At 45.9% G+C, this 25,741-nt stretch overlaps 1 protein-coding gene and 1 long non-coding RNA gene across 2 annotated transcripts in view; both read right to left on the bottom strand.

Annotated features, from left to right (window-relative positions):
- Window positions 1-213: 213 nt before the first annotated feature.
- The window catches only part of LOC112547737 (uncharacterized), a 188,206-nt gene continuing 162,678 nt past the window's right edge, over window positions 214-25,741 (bottom strand). Inside the window, exon 3 of the long non-coding RNA XR_003091548.3 lies at window positions 214-1,881. This is a non-coding gene — a long non-coding RNA (uncharacterized LOC112547737). The remainder of the gene's footprint in view (window positions 1,882-25,741) is intronic.
- On the bottom strand, window positions 15,198-19,241 carry LOC149520691 (uncharacterized). Its single transcript, XM_089775228.1, has 2 exons — window positions 16,428-19,241; window positions 15,198-16,176 (listed from the first exon to the last, which is right to left on the bottom strand). The coding sequence occupies exons 1-2, from the start codon at window positions 16,896-16,898 to the stop codon at window positions 15,865-15,867; spliced, it is 783 nt and encodes a 260-aa protein (XP_089631354.1). The 5' UTR covers window positions 16,899-19,241; the 3' UTR covers window positions 15,198-15,864.

Here is a 25,741-nt window from a genome sequence, read left to right as displayed (position 1 = left end):
GCCGTGGGTGCTCTCCCGTTCCCCTGGTAGCCCCCGGCTGCCGTGTTTCCGCGATGCACTGGCTCACCCTCTCCCCACGAGCGTCTGGTGGCGCCGGTTCCCCCATTGCTCCAGTCAGCCACTCATACACCCCAGCACCAACCCGACCTGCTTGCTGGGGATAGTGGCGGGGTTGCCTCACCCTGTCACAGGGACCCTATGGAAACAGGATTGGAGGAGTGTGGGGGTGAGGTGGGGCTGTAGAAATCCCCATCCCTGGGGGGGGTTGTGCCATCCCGTCCTCACACGGCCCTGCTGTTGGGGGGTGGTATCCTCATAGGGGGTGACTTCTGGGTTGAAGGGAGGAGGGAGGCAGGTATCTCCCAAGGGCTCAGGCACTCTCTCTCATGCTCTGTTTTATGTGTTTGTTTGTCTCCTTCTGCAGGTTGTGAGACCTGCACTCCATCCTGCTGCACAGGTTCATCCACCAGGGAGACCTGGACCTGATCGTTGCCCTGGGATTCCTAACTGTGAATGAGTGATCAATGGAACTCACATCCCAATCCATGTACCAACTCCTTGAGTGGCCCAATACATAAACCACAAGGACTACTTCTCCATGGTGCTGCATGCCCTAGTTGACCTACTGACATTTTTAAGTGGTTGGGCAGGGTGCATGATGCCCATGTATTTAGAAACTCAAGCCTCTACAGGAAGCTGGAGGCAGGCACATTCTTCCCCCAGTGTGACTTTGGGGTTGGGGATGTACAGAGGCCATTGTGCATCATGGGGAATGCAGCCTAACCCCTCATGCCGTGGCTCATAAAGCCATACATTGGCCATCTGGACCCCAGCAGGACCAATTCAGTATCCACCTCATCCGGGCCTGAATCCAGGTGGAGTGTGCCTCAAGTCACAGTTCAGGTGCCTCCTGACTCGCCACAACGTGGAGGACCACAACATCCCTGAGGTGGTGTCAGCGTGTTGTGTCCTCTACAACATTGTGCAGAAGAAGGGGGAGGCCTTCCTACTGGGTAGGGGGCAAAGTCTGGCCATGAAGGGAGGGCCTTTGAGCAGCCATGGACAGCTGCCATCTTCCAGGCCCATGAGGTGGGGGTGCACATCTGGGAGGCCCCAAGTGAGAGTTTCTCTCAAGGACCCCAGTAACTCTCCTCAGGGCCTCCCCACTAGGGGTCCATGCCTTGCCCCCCATGCCTTTCCCACCACAGCCCCTCCCTTCTCCCCTTCCCTGAACTCTCAGTAAACACACTTGTTTTGATTTGAACAGAACAAACTTTGTATTTTTTATAATACAATAAACTGGGAGGGAGGGAGGGAGGCTGAGAACCTGGGTGGGGGAGGAAGAAGGGGGGCTCAGGCCTGGGAATGTTGCTGGAAGCAACACTTGGGTCTGGGGACCTCAGCGAACTTGGGGATGAGTGGGGCCTGCAACAACAATTGGTTGTGGGCAGGAGGGGGCCTGAAGCAAGGACAGGGATGGCAGGATGGCAGGGAGAGGAGACACGGGAATAGCAGTGGGCTGGGCATAGGCATAACAGGGGGAGGGAGCCTAGGCATCGCTTGGAGGCCAGGGAGTGGGGGCCTGGGCATAGTAGGGGGAGCAGGCGGGAAGAAAACAGGAGCAGAGAGCACAGCTGGGTGTGTCATCATTTCCTGCATAATGTCACACATGTTGTTGCCCTGCCGCACAAGTTGGTCCTACATGCGGCTCTGCCATTCAGCATCCTCCCAGACCTTCTGTGCCGAGGTTTGCTGCCTGTTGCGCAGGATGCCCACTGCTGCCACAGGAGGTCCTCATGGACCCTCGTGCTCTTGTGGCTCCCCCGAGGTCCGGTGGCTGCCTCTACTGGATGGATCGCCCCTCAGCATCAGCTGTTCTCGCTGTGTAGAATAAAGAGGGAGAGGGGGTTAGTCATCCATGCACACAGTGTCCCCGAAGCCTTGCCCTCCATTGTGAGAAGCAACCAACAGTCCGGGGGGCAAGGTCATTTGTGTCTCAAGCTACGAGTCCATCAGCGCAAGTGGGAAAAGAGCTTCCCCACCCCTCAGGATCTGGTGGAGTTCCTGGAAATGGGAGCAGGAGTGGAGTTCTGCCCCTGGCGGAGCCCTGGCAGAGCTCCTTAGCTTTACTCTGGACCTGTTCTAATGTCAGGGAGTGGGGGGGGTGGGGCGTCCTCTTTCTGCCAGGGCCTCAGCCATCTGTCCATAGATGTTGGTGTTTCTACACCAGGAGCAGAGATCCTGCAGGGTCTCCTCCTCCCCCACACAGCTCGAGGAGGGATAGAATCTCTGCTCCAGACCAGAAGGGTGCACAGCGTTGGGTGCCCCAGGATGGGTCCTGGAGGCCTGGTGTTGCTCAATGTAAGGGTCAAGGGGGCCTCAAGGTGTTTGTGGCAGGGCCATCATTCTGAATTTGTGTGGCAGGGAGAGCTGTGTGATCCAGTGCAGCTCCCAGGGCCAGCTACCTGCCACAAGGTTTGTCCTGGATGCCTGCAGCTTTAAGAGCTGGCAGGAGACAGGAACTATAGAGTTCTGATTACTTTGGATGGAGTGGCCACCATGGCACCTGTGCTATTTCCTGGAGGCCTCTTCTTTCGAAAAACTCTCTTCCAGATCCACACATGCCTTTTTCCGAAAAAGCTCTTTCAGAAAAAGGTTTCTTCCTCATAGAAAGAGGTTTACTGCTGTCGGAAAAACCCCTCCCTTCTTTCAATTTTCTGTTGAAAGAACACAATAGCAGTGTGGACATAAGTGTAGTTTTTCCAGAAAAACAGCCATTTTTCTGGAAAAACCCTGCAGTGTAGACATACCCTAAGGCTGTGTCTAACCCCGCAGTGTTGACATACCCTAAGGCATACCCTGCTTTTGCGGAAAAACTTGCCAGCTGTCTACACTGGCCGCTTGAATTTGCGCAAGAACACTGACAATCTAATGTAAGATTGTCAGTGTTCTTGCGCAAATACTATGCTGCTCCCGTTTGGGAAAAAGCCCTCTTGCGCAAATGTATTTGGTGAAGATGGTGAAAATGGTGATCGGGGCTTTCTTGCGCAAAACCGCGTCTAGATTGGCACGGACGCTTTTCCGCAAAAAGTGCTTTTGTGCAAAAGCATCCGTGCCAATCTAGACACTCTTTTCTGCAAATGCTTTTAACAGAAAAACTTTTCCGTTAAAAGCATTTGCGGAAAATCATGCCAATCGAGACGTAGCCAGCATATTTAAATCATGACATAAGCTGCAATGCAATGAAGAATCAGACCCACTGTTTTTAATTCCAACTCTAGCTTTAAACCTGTGGTGCTCACTTTTATCTACCTTGGCCACATGGTATCCTGAAGATTCATGACAAATACAAAATTATAGGGGGTATACAGCAGAGATGCATAGTTTTTCTTGCTTTATAGACAGACATAGGAAGGCAGGGACAATGAAGGCAGGCTATAAACTACATAACTTGTGAATGATTTCATGATACATTTGAAAAGTTGAATGTATCTCAAATGCTCAAATCCTGCTATCCTGAAAACTGGTTGCTGCTCAGGAAAGTTTAGGACAGCTCCTATTGGCTTGGCCAATATGAGATTTCTCTTTGTGATTTTGGAAATTGGCTTCTTGTGTTGCACTAGTAATTTTGTGAGTGCAAATCTTTGTGCATCCCACTGATGCCAGGCACAGGAGTCCTTGCTTGACTGCACCTACAGATAAGATAATGAGACATATAGAGGACAATTGTGACCACAGGTATTTGCACTCCACAACTGGGAGTACAGAGTGGGAGACTGTTAGAAAATAAAAAGTGAGAAGACTAAAAATAAAATCTAATGATTGGAAGCAGAAGTCAGACAAATTCAGAGTTTGAGAATGAAACCCAGGTTCTACTGACATCAAGGAGAGAGACATGTACATTAGGGACCAAGTGCTGCCCATGCACCCATTATGCTTCTGTATAAATGCTAGGTATTATTGTAAGATTTTGGAGAAGAAAATGACCAATCCTGAAAGTCAGTACGGTAAAGAGAGGCCCTTTGTGCTTCCTCTGCAGAGTTCAGAGCTCCTTGAGATCCTGATTCATCTAAGGTTTAAGTACAAAAGCACAAGTTTAACTTCAACAGGACCTAAGTATGTCAACTTCAATGGATCTTAAGTGCTTACCTGAAGTGGGGCCAAAATACCTTTATGTTGTTATAATAACCACTTCAACCTAAACTCCTAGTAAAGAGGGGAAATGAAAATAGCAATTGAAAATAAATAAAATTATGTAAGAGAGAAAAATGGGAACATAGATAGCTGTGACTACAAATCAGCAGTTAAGAAATGTAGACAACTACTAGAGGAAGCTAAAGATGCCGTCTGTAGGAATAAGGACAATAAGAAGGAATTATTTAACTATATCAGGAACATATACATATATATATATAAGGATGGTAAAATTGTCAATCGTGATGCAGAAAAGGCAGCAATAGTCTATTTTTGTTTTGTACTGTGAAAAATCAGAATAATGTATTAATATTTAATGTGACAAGGAAATACTTTCTATTCAACCTACAGAGAATATTAAATAGCTATTAAAATTAAATATTTTAAATCAGCAGAATTGGAAGCTTTCTGAACCAATAATGCTTATTTCAACAGATTTTGAAATGCTAAAGAATATCCAGAATAGTCATCACGAATAGGTCAGATTGTGAACAGGAGGCTGCCAGACAACTAACCAACATCATATTCTACAGGCCTCTGTCCTCTGATTCCACTGAGGAATACCAAGAGAAACTACACCATCTGCTCAAGAAACTCCCTGCTACAACTTGAGAACAAATGTACACAAATGAACCTCCAGATCCCTGGTCAGGAGTATTCCATCTGCTACCTAAGATCCATAAACCTGGAAATCCCAGATGTCTCATCATCTCAGGCATTGGCCCCTTACTGCAGGATTATCTGACTATGTTGACTTTTTCCTCAGACTCCATGCTACCATCACTCCTAGCTGTCTTTGGAAACTACCGCATCTCTGTAGAAACTACAGCCTATCAAAACTTTTCCTGAAAACATCATCCTAGCCACCATGGATGTAGAAGCTCTTTACATCAACATTCCACATGGGGATGGACTATAAGCAGTCAGGAACAGTATCCCCAAAGATACCACAGCACACTGGGTGACTGAACTATGTGGCTTTGTCCTCACCCACAACTATTTCCAATTTGAGGACAATTTACCCCTTCAATTCTGCAGCACTGCTACGGATACCCACACAAGCCCACAATATGCCAACATTTTTATGGCTGACCTCGATCAATCTTTCCTCAGCTCCCGTCCCCTAGCACCTCTCTTCTATTACTCTATATTATTTCCACTTCAACTCATCTGATGAAGGGGTTTACCCATGAAAACTCATAATCCTATATAATTTTGTTAGTCTCTAAGGTCATGTCTACACTGGGAAACTATTTCAAAATTAGTAAATTCGACTTAATAAGTCCAGATTTAACAAATTCAAACTATAGTGTCCACACTGCAGGGAAGCCTCAAAATTAGTCCAAGGCAGGCTCTGTTAATGTTGATGCATTACCTCAGACTTAGAGTCCCAGGAAGCACTGGGGAGTAATTCGTTCAAATTACTTTGGGGAGTAATGATTTCAAAATAGCAGCACTGGAGCATCCTCACTACTGTTATTTCTAAATAAGTATTTCAGAATTAGCGTTACTCCTGATGAAAAGCAGGAGTACAGATTTCAAAATTCTGCGGCCTGTTATTTTGAAATAATGGATTTGGTAGTGTGGACACTCCCCTTATAAATTCAACCGGGGAAAGGGGGGACTATTATAAAAATGAAGTCCTAGTGCAAGCCAGGGCTTAGGTACCACAAGACTACTCTGAGTCAGCGAAATGGAGTCAATGGGAGCCGTGAGGTTGCCACAGCGCTGGTAAATAAGCAAACCGGGACAGCCAATTCATGTGTTTCTCAAAGTGATTCCAGGGAACACTTTCAGAAACACTGATCTGAGTGATTACAGGCTAGGTAGCAGATACTGATCCCAGGAAAAATAATAGAAACTCTGATATAAATAATTAATAAAACAAAAAATTAAAATAATAAAGAATAAAATTAAACATTAAAAATAGCAACATAATTAATATGAATCAGTATGTTTTTATTAAAAATCAGTCAAACCAACTTGATATTGATGCTTTATGGGATTACAAATTTTGCTGAAAAACAATCATTGTGTTTACATAATATATGTAGAGTACTGTAAGACTTTTGATTTAGTCCTGCAGAACACTGTAATAAAAAATAACTACTATAAAAAATAAATACTACTATTTTAAATGGATTAAAAATTTATTAACTCATAATGATCAAAAAGTGATTATAAAAAGGGAATTATCAGCTAGTTAGGGTGTTTCTAAGTGGGCCCACAGGAAATCTGTTTTTGACCCTCTGCTCTTCACTATCTCTAAAAGTGCACTGGCAGCAAACCTAAAATCATTGCAGGTAAAATTTGCAGATAACGTAAAACCTGGTGCTGTGGTAAATAATGATGAAAATAAGTCAATTATATAGAGCAATCTGGACTGGAACTGTGAGTGGAGTTGAACAACATGCATTTTTGTAAAGCCAAATGTAAAGTCAGACATGTAGGAACAAAGAATGTAGGTCATCTTTACAAGATGGGAGCTGTTATTCTGGAAAGCAGTGAGATGGTCATAAGGATCATGGTAGATAATCAGTTGAATATGAGCTCCCAACACAATGTTGTTGCTAAGAAGGCAAATGTGATCCTTAGGCATGTACACATACGAACAATAAATAAGAGTTGAGAGAGGAGATATTTCTGTTTATGGCATTACTGAGTTCACTGTTCAAACACTGGTTCAAATACAGTTTTGGTGTCCACACTTCAAGAAAGACACTGAAAAGAGCTACAAGAATGATTCAAGGCTTTGAAAATATGTCTTATGCTGAGAGAGTTAAGTTCAATCTATTTTGTTTATTCAAGAAAAGCTTTTGGTGCCTTCATCACAGTTTTCAAAATACCTTCAGGAGAAATAGATTTCTGAAAGCAGATAGATATTTAACCTACCAGGAAAAGGTCTAATGAAACCCAATGATTGGCATCTGAAACTAAACAAATACAGATTAGAAACTAGTTGCAGAAAATTAACTATTGGAACTACCTACCTAAAGATGTGATGGATTCTCCATCCCTGGTGTTCTTGTAATTAAATCTGGATATTTTTCTAAAAGCTCCACTATCACTCCAACAGAAGTTATGGGTGTGATGAAGAAATTACTGGTTGAAGTTCTAATATTTGTGTTATGTAGGAAGTCAGAATAAACTGTCATAATTACAGCTGGTTGAAGACATTTGAGAGAACCATAATCTACTGAAATATATAACTCTGTCAAAATTTAAATATGTCACAAAATCAGTTCAGCTCCCCCTGAATTTTGTTTAAGAAAACAAAACAAAACAAAATACATTTCTGGCAATGTAAAAATGCCCTCTTTTGACATTTTTTGGAATGAAATATTTTCGTTTTTTGTTTTTTGAAATGACTTTCCACTTCAAAATGCTTTTATTTTCTTGTACATTTTATATTATATTGCAGAATAAAAAAAGTCAAAATCAAAATAAAATTTTTACCAAAATAAAGTGTCAAATGACCTGAATTTTTCCCCTTAGTGGAGAATGTTAAAAATTTCCATTTTCATCTGTATTTAGAACAAATTTCAACTTCAGATTTTTGAAATCTGATAAATCCTCTGAGAAATGGAACTTCCCACCTCTAACACAGCTCTACTCTTGCTGGTCTCGTCAGGGCTTGAGTCTATGCATGCTAAACCCAGACTGGTGTGCAGCTGAAATTTAATTGGCAACCGACTCCCTTTCTTGTAGGCAAATTACTGGATGTTTCTTCAGAGATGGAGCTACTCAGCCAGTACCAATATCATTAATAGTTTCACCTTGAACCCTTACTAGGCCATGTGAACTAACAGCGGTGAAAGAAAGCAAAGGACTAAACCAAGAGCATCCTGGGTTCTAATCCCATTTAAGCTGCTGCCTAACATTTTGAACCTGAGCAAGTCACTGGACCCCCTTGTTCCTCAATCAGCCCAGCTGTAAAACTATGTAAAAAGCAGGACCTTGCTGAAAAACAGATGTTACATCTGAGCTGAGCTTTGCTGGATAAATATACATTTCCCAAACCCAGCTCGATGAAACACCTGCTGGGGAATCCAGGCTTGTGGGTGGATAGAGACATTTGTGTATCCTATAAATTCACACTCTTTCCATGCAAATCCCTAGGGTCTGGGAGGTCTCTCTTCCTTAATGTTTGATCTATCCTGAGGGTGACCAGAACAGACTCTCACAGTGGCCAAGCCCCAGTGCTCTCACCAGCCAGTAATTTTAGTGTGGCATCAGGCTTTTCCAGGACTTCTGCAAAGGGCCAGACCCTTTGGTGGTTTATAACCCGTGCAGTCCCGTGGGTATTGAATTGAAGTCAATGCCATGGCAGGTGGGAGCAGGCTGAGTCTGTCCATGGTTTGACCCACAGAGTACAAACGAGGATTGTAGTCAGAAAACCCTGTTTATTCATGTGCTCATTTTTCTGGTTTGGTGAACATTGCATGTCAATATTTAGTTATTACTGCGGGAACCACGAAAACAGAAAGAGGAAAAGAATAGGAGAAAACATTATTTCAAGGCTTATCCTACTTGGCCTTACTGGCACCCTTCACTCATTTATTGGCTTTCCATTTTGCTTTTGCATGGACGGAAAACAGGAATTCATAAAGGGAAATGGCATGAATCCCTAGAGAATGGGAGCCAGATCTCCTGGGAAACCCATCAGCAGCACTTGAGAAGAGCTGCCCAGACCCACTGGATCTGCAGTGCTGCTGTTTTTTCAACTCTTTCTTATCAGGGTTTATGAAATGACCAAAGGAGTCCATGCTGAAATTGTGAGTCTCCCATTCTCCTCTGTTCTATACCACCATACCCCAAAGATCCTGCGCCAGAATCCTCTTCTAAGCTCAGAGGTGCTGCATGAGATTTTGAAGGTCTTCAGTGTTACATGTTAATCAACTAGAAAAGTCATTATTGGGGGTGGGGGGCTAAGTGTGGTCCCATTTATATGCCACTTATCCTCCTGCTTTCCTTCTACCCACACTCTTGCAAGCAGAAATAGCTAGGATCCATCTCTATCCCTAGGCTAGGTGTGAGTCACATGGATCTGCATTCTCCTCTTACTCCATTTTAATCAGTGAGTCCCATCACCCTCCATCATAAAATGCCGGGAGCAAGGAAGGGGGAGCTAGAGTGCAAGATGCTCCAGTGATCCTGAGCTGTCAGAACAGATTCTAAGGGGCTGTTTAGGCTGCTGTAACCTGAACAAGAGGCTGATTTGACCCAGGGTCAGGGAAGCCACAAAGCTGTCTTAGAGGATCCAGTCCTTCATGTTCACTCACAACATGCCATGAAACGGTAGTAATTATTATTTTAAGCTATATTTCCCATACTATATTTTTGAAGGCTATGTCTACACAGCAGCATTTTTTTTGAATAACTGACATTATTCTAAAATAACATAGTCTGCATCTACACAGCAAGCAGTTATTTTGGCATGATGTTGAAATAACGTCGAGCTGGAGGATTTCTTGTTCCAATTCCTGTAACACTCATTTCATGAGGAGTAAGGGAAGTTGGAGGAAGAGTGCTCTTTCTCGGACTTCCCACTGTGTAGACAGCACCAAAAGCAGAGTTAAACTATTTCAATTTAAGCTACGCAATTGATGTAGCTCAACTTGCATAACTTATTTCAGCTTTAACTCTGCTGTGTAGACATTCCCTAACATGCCTTATGAAACATTGGTAGAGACCAAACTAGGTTGCATTGACAACGATCAAATACATATTAAAAGAACATCTAAAATGTATCAGCAGTGCCTTCATTTAAAGTGATACCAACCATTTGCCATTTGCTGTACAACGGAAGCAGAGTAATGTGGGGAAATACACCTTTAAGAAAAAACACGGAAAATCCCTTTGGGCTTTTCATTTAATGAGTTATACTCAGTTCAAAAATCAAAATTCCCTGTGTTTCCCTCCAAGGACTCTTACTACCCATATACCAGTGAGTTAGGGAGAGGTCACTTTGTCTTTGTTCATATTTTTAAACAGATGAGGTATGTATCTGGTTCTGATTTAGAGAAAGTCCATTAATAACCACAGTGAAGGTTAATTATTAGCAGTTGCATTAAACAAACAGAAGGAGCCAACTGAATAATGATGTGCATGCCGAGGTCTTATAGAGTCCAATCCTGAAGCCCCGACTCATGAATTGTCCCACTGAAACAAATGGGAGTATTTACATTTTGAGTATGGACTTTAGGGTTAGTCTCATAATACATAGTGCTATAGCTTATTAGTATGAAATTAGCCCTCTGCCAGAAGGGCAGATTCCTGATGACAATTTATAGGAAGAGAAGACTGCAGTACTACCCCAGGCTTTGGCAGTGGTGTTTATGCACCACATTGCTTTCTGATTACAAAATGAAAATGAAGTCATGTGGGCAGCAGGGAAGCCCTGCAGTGCTGATCTCTTTACAGGGCTGCAGAGGACAGAAAGTTTGAATTTCTTCCAGAGACACAAGGACTATCGAAGACTAAGCTAGTGTAATGTTATGTTTAGACTAAAAGAACCATTGGTTTCAGAAGCAAAATGCAGGACTATGTAGCACTTTAAAGACTAACAAGATGGTTTATTAGATGATGAGCTTTCGTGGGCCAGACCCACTTCCTCAAATCAAATAGTGGAAGAAAATAGTCACAGCTATATATACCAAAGGATACAATTAAAAAAATGAACACATATGAAAAGGACAAATCACATTTCAGAACAGAAGGGGGATGCGGGGGGGGGGGGGGCGGGAAGGAAGGAAGGTAAGTGTCTGTGAGTTAATGATATTAGAGGTGGGGAAAGTTAGATGTCTGTGAGCTAGTGGTATTAGAGGTGATAATTGGGGAAGCTATCCTGGTAATGGGTAAGGTAGTTGGGGTCTTTGTTCAATTCGCCCCCCCCCCGGAGAGTGTCGAATTTTAACATGAATGACAGTTCAGAGGATTCCCTTTCAAGTGCAGATGTAAAAGGTCTTTGTAGAAGAACGCAGGTGGTGAAGTCGTTGAGACAGTGTCCTTTCTGGTTGAAATGGCAAGAAATAGTTTTTTCTTTGTGATCTTGTCTGATATCTGTTTTGTGGGCATTAATCCTTTGGCAAAGTGTCTGAGACATTTGTCCAATGTACATAGCAGACGGACACTTTCGGCACATGATAGCATAAATTATATTTCTGGATGCACAGGAATATGTGTTCTTGATCTTATAACTCACTTGGTTAGGTCCAATAATGGTATCAGCAGAATGAATATGTGGACAAAGCTGGCAACGGGGTTTGTTGCAAGGGAAGGTACCAGGGTTGGTATTAGTGTGGTATGTCCTGTGGTTGTTGGTAAGAATCATCTTGAGGTTAGGTGGTTGTCTATAGGAGACTATAGGTCTGTCTCCCAGAGCCTCTTGGAGTATGGTATCCTGTTCCTGTAAGCTCTCAAACAGAAGTGGAATGAAGCCACAATAAGGATCTAAACTTCTTCAAAGCACAGGACAGTCTAGAACTGGGGTGTGCATCTGTCTTTCTATTTAGGTATTTATCTGGTCCTAATCAAGACAGTGTTTGAGTAGGATTTGACAGTTTCTAGTGAATGCAGCTAGTCATAACATTTAGACACAGCTTAGGACACAAGCTCCACCATCACTAAGGAAAGCCTGTTTGGTTCAGGCTCATAGGAACATGGGAACAACCAGACTGGATCAGACCAAAGGTCTGTCTAGTCCAGTATTCTGCTTCTGAGAGTTGCTAGTACCAGATGCTTAAGAGGAAAGTATAAGAACCTGGCAGTAGACAGGTATGACATCATCCTCCCGCCACACACATGGGTCTTGCCTTGATCTGTAATACATGCTAATTTAGAACCTGAAACAATTATACTCTTGCATGTCTACATAGTAAAGTAAAATCCTGGCAGACCCATGCCAGCTGACTTGGGTTGTGGGACTGTTTTATAGCTGTGTAGCCTTCTAGGCTTCAGCTGGCTGGATCCTGAGTACAGATCCAGAGTCCAATCTCTAGCCTGAACCTAAAGTCTACACAGCAATGAAACTACCTCATAGCCCAAATCCATGAGCCGAAATCATATGGTATGGGCCAGCCGTGGAGTCTAGTTGTTGTGCAGAAAATAACTTCAGAGGCCAAACCACTTGTCTCTGTCTAGGTTTTTAGCTACTTATGGCTAAGAAATGTAGAGCCCACAAAATTCAGTGGGTCATGCATTATTTGGGTGTATGTATTATATCATACATACATACATACATACATAGAATTGACCATCACCATATCTGAGAAATTTATCAGGTCCTGGAACAAATTCTGTTGCTCCATTTGGCTCTTCATTATGAATCAGAAGACTGGAAAGTGACTTGCATCTCCTATGCCCTGTCTCCATATAGACTGTTGGTATCTAGCCTTTGGAAGAGTGAGTAACTTGTGCTGTGAATGTTCAGTACATTCAGTTCTTTTTGAATCACAGGAAGTATGTAGGCTTATGAGATTATCAACCCATTATTAAGGTTTCAGAAAAATATTGAGCGGTTTCCGCTTTATCTGTTTACTCTATGGCTGATAAAATATCAGCATTTTTCTACCTCCAGTTAATAATCCCCATCCTCTGACTTCCAGACAATATGGGGTGTGTGCTAAGCTGGTCACCCAAAATGGAGCTGTTTCTTTTGGCAGGAAGCTGGGGGAAAATAAAATTGTTTGCACAGGACTTAAGCATTTTGGGAAAAAAGAAATTAAAATGTGATGCTGAGGAAAACACCAGGCAAGTAGTAAAAGTGCTTTGCATGTGCGCAGCTGTTTCCTGGTCATTTCTTTTTTATGGCAAGGGCACTTGGTTTACAGGAAATTCCAGTTCACATACAATGCCAACCACTCCAGAATCTGGGCTCCAGAGAGATCTGCATTGATCTTCTTTGTGCAAACCGCGGGAGCTGCAATTTCATCACTCTCACTCCCGTTGGCTGTGAGGATTCTGTTTTGATTCCCTCTGAAATGGGCTATAGGAAATTATAGCAAACTTACCACCTTCTATTTCCTCATTAGGATTTTATTTCTTAGTCAGATTTCAGGTGGCCTGCCCAAATTAAAGATGAGCCCAAATCTCACTTAGATTGTAAACTCTTGATGGTCGTGTCTGGGCTGATACAATACCTAAGAACATGGGCCTCATCCATCTTTTTAATCTATGTGGCTTTTTTTCATGCATGTAAGAAATAGATTTTTATGTGCATGCAGGCATAAGTGAATGTGCACCACTAGTAGAAATAAAACCTAGCTGTGGGCACTCTGCTAATCAGCTAAGCAGCATTTGAATCTCTCCTAAGCAGCTGCACAAATGCACAGCTCACAGTGAATGCTGCTCCTAGCCATAAAGTAACAGTAATAAACCAAAATATCATCTTGCCATCAAGCTAACTGGGCAGTTATGATAGAGAGCTGGAAATGGATACACATGAGGGTCTATAGATCCCAGTGGCCTTTTTTCGAAAAAACGATACCTGTGACTAGACTACCGGCACATTCTGTCAACAGTAATTCGACAGAACATGGCGGTTTTGTTGACAGCGGTAAACCTTGTTTTATGAGGAAGAACGCCTTTGTCGACAGAGATCTGTCGACAAAAGGTGTGTGTGAATGCAGGGAGCCAGTTCTGCTGAAAAAAAGGCCTCCAGGAAGAAGCCCTGGTGGACAGTCTAGCCTTTACATGTAGAGCACCTCTGTGGTTCCTGGCTGCAGCCTCTTAAAGGCAGAGACACCTAGACAGGCATTGCTGTCTGGCAGCTAACCAGAGCACCCATGCCAGCCATGCTAGCCATGTCCCAGCCTCAAGGCCCCCCTGGCCCTTCTTGGGACAAAGAGGAGGACCCACCCAGGGGCACCAAAATGTGGGCACCAGCCTGGTCAGGGCCAGAAATAAAAAACCTGCTGAAGCTCTGGTCCCAGGAAGAAGCCCTGCAGGCCCTGAGACACGCCGCAGGAATGCAGACATCTACAAGCACCTGGCCCAGGGACTGACCACCAAAGGGCATCACCCCTGCACCATGGCACAAGTGAGGGCCAAGGTCAAAGAGCTGCAGCAGAGATATACCAAGGCTCAGGACCAGGGCTCCTGTTCCGGGCAGCCCCACAGAGCTGCCCTTACTACGAGGATCTGGAGCAGATCCTGGGCAGTGGGGGAGCCCAGACTCTACTGTGTGTGGTGGAGTCCATGGACTGACCCCGAGGGAAGACGACCAGGCAGGAAAGGCAGGAGAGCTGCTCCAGGAAGAGGAGGAGGAGGAAGAAGAAGCAGCAGGGACCCTCTCCCAGGAGCCAGTCCTTCAGACCCCACAGGCCTCCCAGGCATCCATGGACATCAGGGAGGGATCATCAGGTGAGTGCTTCAAGGTGTCACAGCACAGTGTGAGGGGCCATCTAGTCCCATTGCTATTGTGGGGCCCTTGTGAGGCTTTCAGTCCACTGCCCAACTCACACGCAGCGTCACGTTTAACACCCTGAGTCTCCTGTCCAAAGGAGAGCCCCTGACAGCCACGGCATGCCCTTGGGGACAGCGGGGGTGCACACAGACAGTGATGGTCTCCTCTTCCAGCAGAGGACGGAGGCAGAGGCCGAGTGGCGCACCAGGCTGCTGAAAGAGCTGGTCCAGCAGCGCACTACCATCTTTGCCACAATGCAGGAGGTCTTCACCTTGCCTGCCCCTGTCATGGGCACCGCTCCTCCAGAACACCAGGCCCCTGCTCCTCCAGCCTCCCTTCCCCCCAGCCCCTCCTGCTCCTGAGCCCTCACAGGCCCAACAGTGCCCTCCCCCCAACCCAGGCCAGACCTGGCTCTCGCTCCACCCAATCCCAAGGCCATGGCGATGCCAGGCTGCAGGAAGGTGGCAGGACCCTGCGATTGGGGAAGCAGTGGCCTATTCGAGCTCCCTCCCCCTCCAGGTTTTCAGTCTCCTACCACCCCAGTTAAAGGACATTTCAGTTATGTTACAAAATCTTTATTTTTGACTGACAGATTTACTTTGTTTATAAACAGTTGAATAGTAAAAAGATAAAGTTTTGTTAAACAGTTCACACATTTTCTTTACTGCTAGTGTTTCTAATAAAACAAATTTCTGTTTACAAAGAAAACTGGGTCTTATATGTGTTCTTAATGGGAAGAGAGTGAGGGTTGTGGAGGGAAAGGTAGGGGTGGGCCAGGCCAAACCCACCATGGGGGAGGCCCTGGGGAGAGTCAGCGGGCTCCTTCTGAGAATCCCTCCCTCAGGGCCTCTTGGATTTGGACACCAGCCTGGTGAGCCTGGCGGATGGCAGCCCTCCGGGGCTGCTGAAATTACTTCTCCTCACCATCAGCACCTGTCCCCCCACCCTGACAGGAAGGCCTCCTCTTTCCTCTCCACCAGCTTATGAAAGGCACAACATGCTGCAACAACGTCCGGGATGTTGTTACGTTCTCCCATCTCCAGGCATGTGAGGAGGCAACGGAACCTCCCTTTCAGTCGGACCAAGGCTCATTCCACCAGGATGCGAGCCTGGCTAAGATGCATGTTGAAAAGCTCCTTGCTCACATCCAGGTGGCCGGTGTAGGGATTCATGAGCCACAGCATCAAGGGGTAGGCCGCGTCGGCCACTATGCGCACCGGCATCTGCCCGTCCCTGAGCACAAGGTGCCGCTGGGAGAAAAATGTTTATGCCTCCAAACTGCAGTACAGATAGGAGTTCCAGAATATGTGGGCATCATGTGCCCGCCCCGACCACCCGACACAAATGTCCATAAATGTCCAGTGGTTGACGAGGACCTGCAGCACCATGGAATAGTAGCCCTTCCTGTTTACAAACTGGGCTGCTCGATGGGGCGGTGCGCAGATTGCAATGTGTGTCCCATGGAGGGCTCCTCCGCAGTTTGGAAAGCCAAGGGCAGCAAACCCGGCAGTGATGTCGTCCAGGTCCCTGAGATGGACGAGCCTCTTCAGCAGCTTCGCATTGATGGCCCTCACCACCTGCAGCACAAATAGACAGACAGAAACCAGAGAGTTAGACAGGTTGCCTAAGCACTTGGGAGGAGAACCGTCCCCCCCACAACCCACCCTTCCTCTTGTCAGGATACTCCCCTCCCCCGTATCAGTGCAGGGGTGGCCGAGAAGCAGTCTTCAAGAGCCACTCCATCCCCCACTCCCTCTTGCCCTTGCCTGGCAGTCCCCCTTTCACAACCTGCCCACTCAACAGGGCCTGTCCCCAGACAGTGACTTACCTCCATCAAAACAGCCCCAATGGTAGACCTCCCCCCGCCAAACTGATGTCCCACGGAGAGGTAGCTGTCGGGGGTGGCCAGCTTCCACAGGACGATTGTGACCCACTTTGGCAGGGGAATGGCGGGCTGCAGGTGTGTGTCCTGGTGTTCCAGAGCAGGGACGAGCCAGGCACACAGCTCCAGGAATGTGGCCTTCTGCATCTGGAAGTTGAGGAACCAGTGGTTGTCGTCCCAGAGTTGCATGATGAGCTGGTCCCACCAGTCCGAACTCGTCGTATGCCTCCAAATCTGCCTGTCCTCAAAAAAGTTTTGGGGCAAGGGCAGAGCTCCTGCATCCTGGAGGAGGGTCTCCTGGGTGTGATCCAGGTCCACATGGGGCAGGAGATTCATGACAGAGTCATGCAGATGCAGCAGAAGCTGCAGTATGACAGCGTGGGGCCATAACCTACCCTGGGGCAGCTCAGGCTCCATGGCCAAAAACACAGTGAAAAGCAGAAAACCCCCCTGCAAATAAACTGCTGTGGTGTCCGAGGAAGCAGGGCAACCAGAGCAAGCACTGCAGCAGCTTTGCTTTCCCTCTAGGAGGTAGACAAGCCAGAAGCAGGACCAGAGCAACGGCTGTCCAAGAGGATCCCTTTAAGCACGCGTCTCTGCAAAGGATATGAAGTAGCACCTGGAAATAAAGGCTGCCCCCATGCCCTGCCAGAAGCACTTCCAGGTGCCTTCTTTTTTTGACAGAGTGTCCAGCAGTCTGGATGCTCTTTTTCGAAAAAGCGGATCGATTTTTCGATCCGTGTAATGTAATCTAGATGCTCTTTTTCAACAGAGGCTTTTTTGAAAGATACTGTCGACAAAGCCTCTGTCAAAAAAGGCGTGCAGTCTAGATGTAGCCCCAGGTTGAGCCTCAATGAAATAGCTGGTGGCTAGCAGCATTGCACCGGGTTAAACTCTAGCTAGACACAAGGAAGCTGAAATGTGCCCTGGTTTCATGCAGGAGTAAACTGCATTGGTGCAAAGCATTGCTTTCCTTGTCCACGTTTAGGGTTTGTGCCAATGCAGCTAAACCAGTTACTGATCATTGGTGGCTGAGTCCCAAGTAACAACAAGGCCTGGGGCAGTTTACACTTCTTGTTTTCTTGAGTGATTTTCCAAGTTGTATAAATAGCTACAACCGGAGATGGGTGGAAACATAAGATGCCAGTGCTTATTACTTTCAGTGTTCCGCATTTGTTATCATATCGAAACCCTAACAGGCTCCGAGCCTTGGCACTTCTCACTGAAGGAGAAACCACAAGGCAGTCACAACCATCATGACTTTCCATCCAGAGGCGCTGCAAACAAGACAAGTGTGAACATGGTTAGTGGGAGCTCCTGTTCTGCAGAGTTGGCAAAAATGCCTTCTAGAAGCAGATGCAGAGGAAGCAAAATGATAAATAGGCTTTGGAAGGCAACCCAAACATGTACATACAAATTAGTATTTAACATACAGTTGCTATTTGCAAATTACTCATTTGTGATTTTGCTTCAGAATGAGAGCAGCTTTGTTAGCTGAACAAACAGCAGTTGCAGGAGCGGCAGCAAGGTACTTACACATATACACACATAGACACACCCTAATCACAAAGCTAGTCCATGTGCACACACAAACACACTTTAAATACAAAGCTAGTACATGTGTACAAATGTGCCTGCACACACACATACACAGACACACACATACACACCCTCCTAAGCACAAAGCTAGTGCATATATACACACGCACATGTTCACAAGCATGGGCAGCCTACTAAACAGCACACATAAAAATACTAAGGGGCCCTGTGTCTCTTCTCCTCTCACCCCATTGTAATTCACACTATAGTCTGCCAAAGCCAAAGGAGTTGCACTGGCAAGTCACTAATGTCAATGAAAATGGAGTCAGCTCTCTCAAGCCATGTCTAGACTGCAGGCTTCTTTTGGAAGAACAATTTTTCAAAAGAGATTTTCCAAAAAAAAACCTTCCAAAAGGGAGTGTCCACACACAAAAGTGCAACAAAAAAGATCTGCTTTTTTTAAAGAGAGTGTCCATGCTGAATGGACACCATCTTGCATTTAAGCTGTGATTACTAAGGATGGAGTGGCCACCAGGGCACCTGTGCTTTTTCTTCTTTCCTCTTCTTCTGAAAGAACTCCCTCTTCCTCAGCCACACATGTCTTTTTCTGAGGGTATGTCTACACTACAGCACTAATTCGAACTAAGCTAATTCAAATTAATGCATCTAGATCTAAAAACTAGTTCGAATTAGCATTTTGCTAATTCGAAATAGCATGTCCACATTGAGTGGACCCTGAACTGAAGTTAAGGCTGGCCGGAACCAGTGCTGTCAGGGCATCAGATTAGGGCTTAGAGTGTGGAGCTGCTGCTTCAGGCTAGCCGAGGGCTGTGCTTAAAGGGACCCGACCCCCACCCCAGACAGACAGTTCTCAGGGTTCCCCGCTTGCTTGTCTAACTTGATGAGGGACAGCAAAGCAGTCCTGTCTTGGAGTGCCCTGAGTGCCCACACTCGGCACATCACAGCACTCGGTCATCAGCCCGGCTGCACTTGTCGCAGGCTGCCATCCGGGGGAGTCATTAGGGAGGCTGTCAGGATCCAGGAGGCCCTGCAGGAGAGCTTCCACTCCGAGGAGCCCGCAGAGCCACCCCAGTCCTCCCCATCGGGGGCTCGTACCCCATTCCTCCCTCACCTCCTTCCACTGACCCCTCCCTAGCCCCCCTTCCTTATGTAAAAAATATAGGGCACACGTGTTCAAAAATAGAAACTCTCTTTATTTAACAAAACTGGAGAGGGAAGGTGATTAGCCTCTGGGGAGACTGGGAAAAGGAGGTGGGAGAGGGGAAGAGAGAGGGTGGGAGAGGGGAGAGGGGAGGTGGAAACCAGGCAGGAGGGAGCTGGAAGGGGGAAGTCAGGGGAAGAAGGAGGAGGGGAAGTATAAAACTATGGTACGCCATATCTTCAGTACTGTGTACAGATGTGGTTTTCTCACCTCAAAAAAGATATTTTGGCCTTGGAAAGGGTTCAGAAGAGGGCAACTACAATGATTAGGGGTTTGGAAGAGGTCCCATATGAAGAGAGGATAAAGAGACTGGGACTTTTCAGCTTAGAAAAGAGGAGACTGAGGGGGGATCTGATAGAGGTATATAAAAGCATGAGTGGTGTGGAAAGGGTGAATAAAGAAAAGTTCTTCATAAGTTCCCATAATAGAGGGACTAGAGGACACCAAATGAAATGAATGGCGAACAGGTTTAAAACTAATAAGTGAAAGTTCTTCTTCACACAGAACATAGTCAACCTGTGGAACTCCTTGCCACAGGAGGCTGTGAAGGCTAGAACTAGAACAAAATTTAAAGAGAAGTTAGATAAAGTCATGGAGGTTGGGTCCATGGAGTGCTATTAGCCAGGAGGTACGAATGGTGTCCTTGGCCTCTGTTTGTGGAAGGCTGGAGATGGATGGCATGAGACAAATGGCTTGGTCATTGTCTTCGGTCCATCCCCTCTGGGGTACCTGGTGCTGGCTGCTGTCGGCAGACAGGCTACTGGGCTAGATGGACCTTCGGTCTGACCTAGTACGGCCGTTCTTATGTTCTTATGTTCTAAGCTCAGGGCTCAGGGTTGGGGGTCTCACTGGACCAACTTGATTTTCATGCGAACCTGCTCCTTGGTTCGCATGTGTCCTTTGGTGGCTAGGCTGGCAGCTCTCCTGCCCTAGTCGGCCACTTTCCTGTGCCTAGTGCGGAGATCGTGGACGTTGGAGGCCTCCCCCCAAACCTCGATGAGGTCCACGATCTCTGCACTAGACCAGGCGGGTACCCATCCCTTGTGTCCCCGGGCAGGCTCCTGGAAGCCGCCAACCTGGTCCTGGGAAGAGGCAGAGGGCTGGGTGGCAGCGGGTGGCTGGCTCATCTTGTACCAGATGCAGGGTCTGCTGGCTGGGTGCTGGCAGCCTTGCAACTGGCACAAGCACAGTAGCCAGACCGTGGCCCTTTAAGGGCTCTTAGACCGGGAGGGGGGCAGAAGAGTTTCCCTGGTATGGCCCAGAGTGGCCACCAGGGCAACCTGGGAAGGGCTAGCCTCCAACTAGTTTGAATTAAGTGGCTACACAGCCCTTAATTTGAACTACTTAATTCAAACTAGGCATTACTCCTCGTAGAATGAGGTTTACCTAGGTCGAATTAAGCGCTCCGCTAGTTCAAATTAAATTCAAACTTGCGGTTTGTATGTATAGACGCTATTAAAGTTAACTTGAACTAACGGCTGTTAGTTCGAATTAACTTTGTAGTGTAGACATACCCTGAAAGAGCTCTTTTAGAAAAAGGCTTCTTCCTTGTCAAAAGGGAGATGCCAGAAAAAAACCCTCTGTTCTTTCGATTTACTTTCGGAAGAACGTGATTGCAATGTGGACGTAACTCAAGTTTTGTCAGAAAAATGGCTGTTTTTCCAACAAAACTCTGTAATGTAGACATACCCTCAGTGGCCTCTAGCAGACAACCATGTGAAGATGGTGCAGAAGAAACGGTGGCTGTGTAAAGTTTGTGTAGAGAATCTGATTCAGAGGTTAGCTGGGTAATTTTCTGGTGGAAGGAAGAAAGCCAGCTGGGCACTTAGCCAATTGCTTTTGCCAAGGACAAGCTGGGTTGCAATTGCAGCTTTCAAACAGGAAATGATATTGTGGCAACATATTAATCATAAATAATTTCAGAGTGAAAGTAACTAGTCAAGGTGTTCCAAACACCCGAGCATCCTGGATACTAATTGAATGATTAGTGGCTGAATGATTCAGCCATCTTTACCAGATGGGCTTTGCTATGACATTTGTTCTGAAGCTCAACAAGTAATAGAAAAAACATTAGAGGGGTAGCCAAGTTATTCTGTAACTGGAAAAACTTAAAAAACAACAAATTGTCTAGCAACACCTTAAAGACTAACTAAAAATGTAGATGGCATCATGAGCTTTTGTGGGCACAACCCATGAAAGCTCATGATACTATCCACATGTTTTGTTAGTCTTTAAGGTGCTGCTAGACTATTAGTTGTTTTTTAAGTTTTTCCAGAGAAAAAAACATGCTATACTGAGTTACTGGCAGTCAGACCCAGATTTAAGCCCTGACTTGTATTCATCTGAGAGCACTGGAGATGTCAGTGAACAGCACCGGAACAGAGGAGAGCAAACTGTTACCCATCTTTGTGCGAGAGTTACCCTGTGTTGTCTGCAGTCCTAGGGGAGTCTCAATTTAACAGGAACTCAGTGTTATTCAGTGGAATTCCCACTGCAGGACAGGACTGCAGGCCTTTCCCAGACACAAAGGAAGAAAAGGATTCACTTTTCAAGCAAATGTTTCTTTCCCATTGGAATGAGAGGTCACAGGAGAGCCAACTAGCTGCTACAATGTATGATTTAGGGAGATAACAAGGAGCAGAGAGGAGAGATTTTGAAATTCACAATATCTGCCCTAAAAATAATCATGCAGAGAAAGAGAAAGTCCAGCAAGGCAAGAGATGTCAAACCAGGATGAGAAGGGTCTGCCCATACAATCACTCCTCCTTAAACTGCTTAGATTGAATGGGAGAGATGTATGAACATCTGGATGGCAAATGGTATCATTTTCTTAAGGCTTGTCTAGTTGGGAAGGTTGCATTGGTATAACCAAATGTGAGTTAAATTGCCTTTCCATTTAACTTAAATCAACTGGGAACAGGTTTAAGCTAAAGTGAAATAAACTGCTCTTAAATGGAAATGATAGCATCTACACAGGGATTTACATTGCTTTGACTAAACTGATTTTAAAACAAATTGATGTGAATCCCTGGCAACGGCCCCCAGACCAGTTGAACCACAGCAATATCATTCCATGTGCTGTACAAACCAGAAAAAGGGGTGAACAGTAAAAGTGGCAAATTTTGCAGACAATACAAAATTATCCAAGATAGTAAGTCCAAAGCAGATTTCAAGGAGTCCGGAGGGAATCTCACAAAACTGGGCAAGTGAAATACAAGATTGATAAATACAAATCATTGGAAAAAAATAATCTAAGAGGATTAATGATACAACCAACGGGTCTAAATTCATTGCTGCTATTCAAGAAAGATCTTGGAATCACTGTGGATAGTCTGAACACTTCCTCTCACCATGCAGCAGCAGTCAGAGCTAATAGTATGTTAAGAAAGGGAAAAAGATAATACAACTATAAAACAGTATCATAAGACAAGATAAGACAATAATACCATTATATAAATCCCTGATGTTCCCACATCTTGAATACTGTGTCCAGTTCCAGTCGGCCGTCTCAGGGTATGTCTACACTACCCCCCTAGTTCGAACTAGGGGGGTAATGTATGCATACCGCACTTGCTAATGAAGCCCGGGATTTGAATTTCCCGGGCTTCATTAGCATAAAGCCGGCTCCGCCATTTTTAAAAGCCGGCTTGTTCGAACCCCGTGCCGCGCGGCTACACGCGGCACGGGCTAGATAGTTCGAACTATGTAGCCATTCCGATCTATCTGTACACCTCGTTCCACTAGGCGTACAGATAGTTCGGAATAACTACATAGTTCGAACTATCTAGCCCGTGCCGCGTGTAGCCGCGCGGCACGGGGTTCGAACAAGCCGGCTTTTAAAAATGGCGGAGCCGGCTTTATGCTAATGAAGCCCGGGAAATTCAAATCCCGGGCTTCATTAGCAAGTGCGGTATGCATACATTACCCCCCTAGTTCGAACTAGGGGGGTAGTGTAGACATACCCTCAGAAAGGAACAGGAAAAGGTTCAGAGAAGGGCAAAAGGATGATCCATGATATGGAACAGCTTCTGTACCAGGAGAGACTAAAAACATTAGGACTTTTCATCTTAGGAAAGGGTTGACTGAGCAGGTCACAGTCATGAGTGGTGTGGAACAAGTGAAGAGAGACATGTTATTTATCTTTTAACACAATAGAAAATCGAGGAATCATCTGATGAAATTAATAGGCTGTTGGTATAATGCAAACAAGAGGAAATATTTTTTCTCCTTATGCATAATTAACTTGTGGAACTCATTGCCAGAGGATGTTGTGATGGTCAAAAGCGTAACTGAGTTAAAAAAAGAGCTAGATAAATTGAAGGAAAATATGTTCATCAATAGCTATTTAGCCAGACAACCCCTCTCTCAAGGTGATCCCAAACTTTGGTGTACCAGAAGCCAGGAGCAGATCACTCCATAATTATACTCCCCCTGATGCTCTGGCACAGGCATGGCTGGAGACTGGATACTAGGCAAGATAGATAATGTTCTGACCCAGTATGGGAACTCTCGTATTCTAATGGGGCAAGAGGCAAAGCCAAACTCTGATGAGTGATCAATCAATATTATTGGCCACGCTGCCCGAAATCCATGGCAGGGATGGGTTTGTCCAATGATCAGCTCCCCAGCACCAGGAGGCCCCATTTCTTACTGGGGAGTTTGGCCAGTATCATGACAGAGATATTTCTTAGTAGTAATTCAGGGCAGAAATTCAGTGAGTCACAATAATTTGGTTAAGAACTGGTTGGGAAAGGAATTCCATATTTGTAAAAATGTGTCAAATGTGTTTACAAGCTAGAAATGTGTTTATAGGGTTTTCAGTCATCGTTCGATTGTGGGGGGAGGAACCTTTGCCAAGTCTCTCAGAAATGTGGTTTAAGATGGACATTTCCCCTGGAAATTTCCACTCAGAGAGAAAAATCCATTTTCTACCAAAATAAACAAACAAAACCAAACAACCAAGCAAATAAACAAACAACCCCTCAACACACTGCTCTACTTTGGAGTCGACTGCTCTGTCTCTCCCTGGACACCCTTGTGATTCCCTAATGCCGGCTTGGCCCCGCTGCCAGGTCCAGTGCCATTTAGTTAGAGTAGGGGTAAGGAGCTTTTTTTGGATTGGGGGCTGCTGATCCACTGAAAAATCAGTTTGGGGCTGCACACAATTGAGAAGCACTAAAACCAAAAACAAAATCTCCTGACAAGCCCCTGACTGAGAAGGAGAAAGACATTCTCCACATTCCCCTCACCCACCAGAGCCTGGGTAGGGGAGCCCAGGGTAGTAAATTTCATGTGCTCCAGCCCCAGGGGAGAAATGGTACGTGGGGCTGGAGTGCCACAGAACAGAAAAACCTCAAGCTTCAGGGGCTAGATCCATGCAAGCTGGGGGGTCATATCCAGCCCCTGGACATAGGTTCCCCACCCCTAAGCTAGAGCCTCAGTGTATGCCAGGCTGGCCTGTTGGGATTGTTGGAGCTGTGTGAGGCATGCTCATCATGCTGGCTTCACTCAGACTGTCCACATGCTGTTTCTAATAAAACCTGATCTCGCTCGTTTTGACGCAGATGACAGGAACCATTCCTGGTTTAAGTCACCCCGCTGGGGAGCACACTGCAGAGCTGGCTTACGATAACACTGAGGAGCTGGAGAAAGGCAATCAGGAAGCAATAAATCAACGGTGCTGAGTTATGACACTGGTGACAAAGGAGTGGATTCTCTGACAAATCCTGCTGAAGGTACTCGCTAAGGGAGCTAACGCATGACAGGAGCTGGGCTGGCAGCAGCAAGGCAGTGAGTATTTACTTAGTCTGAACACATGGGAGAAGCAGCCAACACTACCCAATTGTTTTACAGAACAGGACAATAAAGAACAAACCAAACACAATTATTATGGTAATATCTAGAGTCCCCAGCCAAGTGTGCAGGGCCCTGTTGTGCTACAAGAACCCTCACCTTCTGATAAGTATCCGAGTCCCTAGTCCATGCTGCCTTTGCCTCAAGGATGCTAATCATTCACCACTGTAAAAGCACCTGGTCTCAATGGCTCTTCCAGGACTTTACAGACAATAATGGATTATACCACACAGCCCTGCTCTGCCAGCAGAAAGAGTGTTGTCCCCAATGGAAAGATGGGGGAGGCTAAGACCAATCTCCTTCTCAGAGGCTTGGGCAGTGGGAATAGCCATTCAGGTGCAATGTTCCCTCTAAGGTGTGCACCTGCACGGCCAAGCACAAAAAATTCTGAGCCCGCCCACCTCCCTTGCAGAGCTGCACAGCAGCACTCACCTTCCTGGGTCTGGAAGCTGAGTGGTGAGGCTGCTCCCATGGCTGGGGACATGTGGTGGGTGGGAGCAGGAGCAGGAGCAGGAGCAGGACAGGGACACGACCACATGGGGAGGCGGCTGCTCAGCTGCTGCCACGAGGAGTTGGGGCTATGGGACTATGGGGCTGGCGAGTGACTGCTGCAGCAAGAAGCTGGGGCTGTGGAGCTAGCAGGGGG

Source organism: Pelodiscus sinensis, chromosome Z (assembly GCF_052426305.1).
Source record: "Pelodiscus sinensis isolate ZL-2025 chromosome Z, ASM5242630v1, whole genome shotgun sequence".
Taxonomy (NCBI): domain Eukaryota; kingdom Metazoa; phylum Chordata; order Testudines; family Trionychidae; genus Pelodiscus; species Pelodiscus sinensis.
The sequence above is the reverse complement of the archived record's forward strand: the minus strand, read 5'-3'. Positions and strand labels throughout refer to the sequence as shown.

Coding starts and splice junctions, on each gene's coding strand:
- LOC149520691 (XM_089775228.1), bottom strand. CDS start 16,898: ATGGAGCCTGAGCTGCCCCAGGGTAGGTTATGGCCCCACGCTGTCATA. Junction 16,177..16,427: donor TTGGGGCTGTTTTGATGGAG/GTAAGTCACTGT, acceptor TTTGTGCTGCAG/GTGGTGAGGGCCATCAATGC.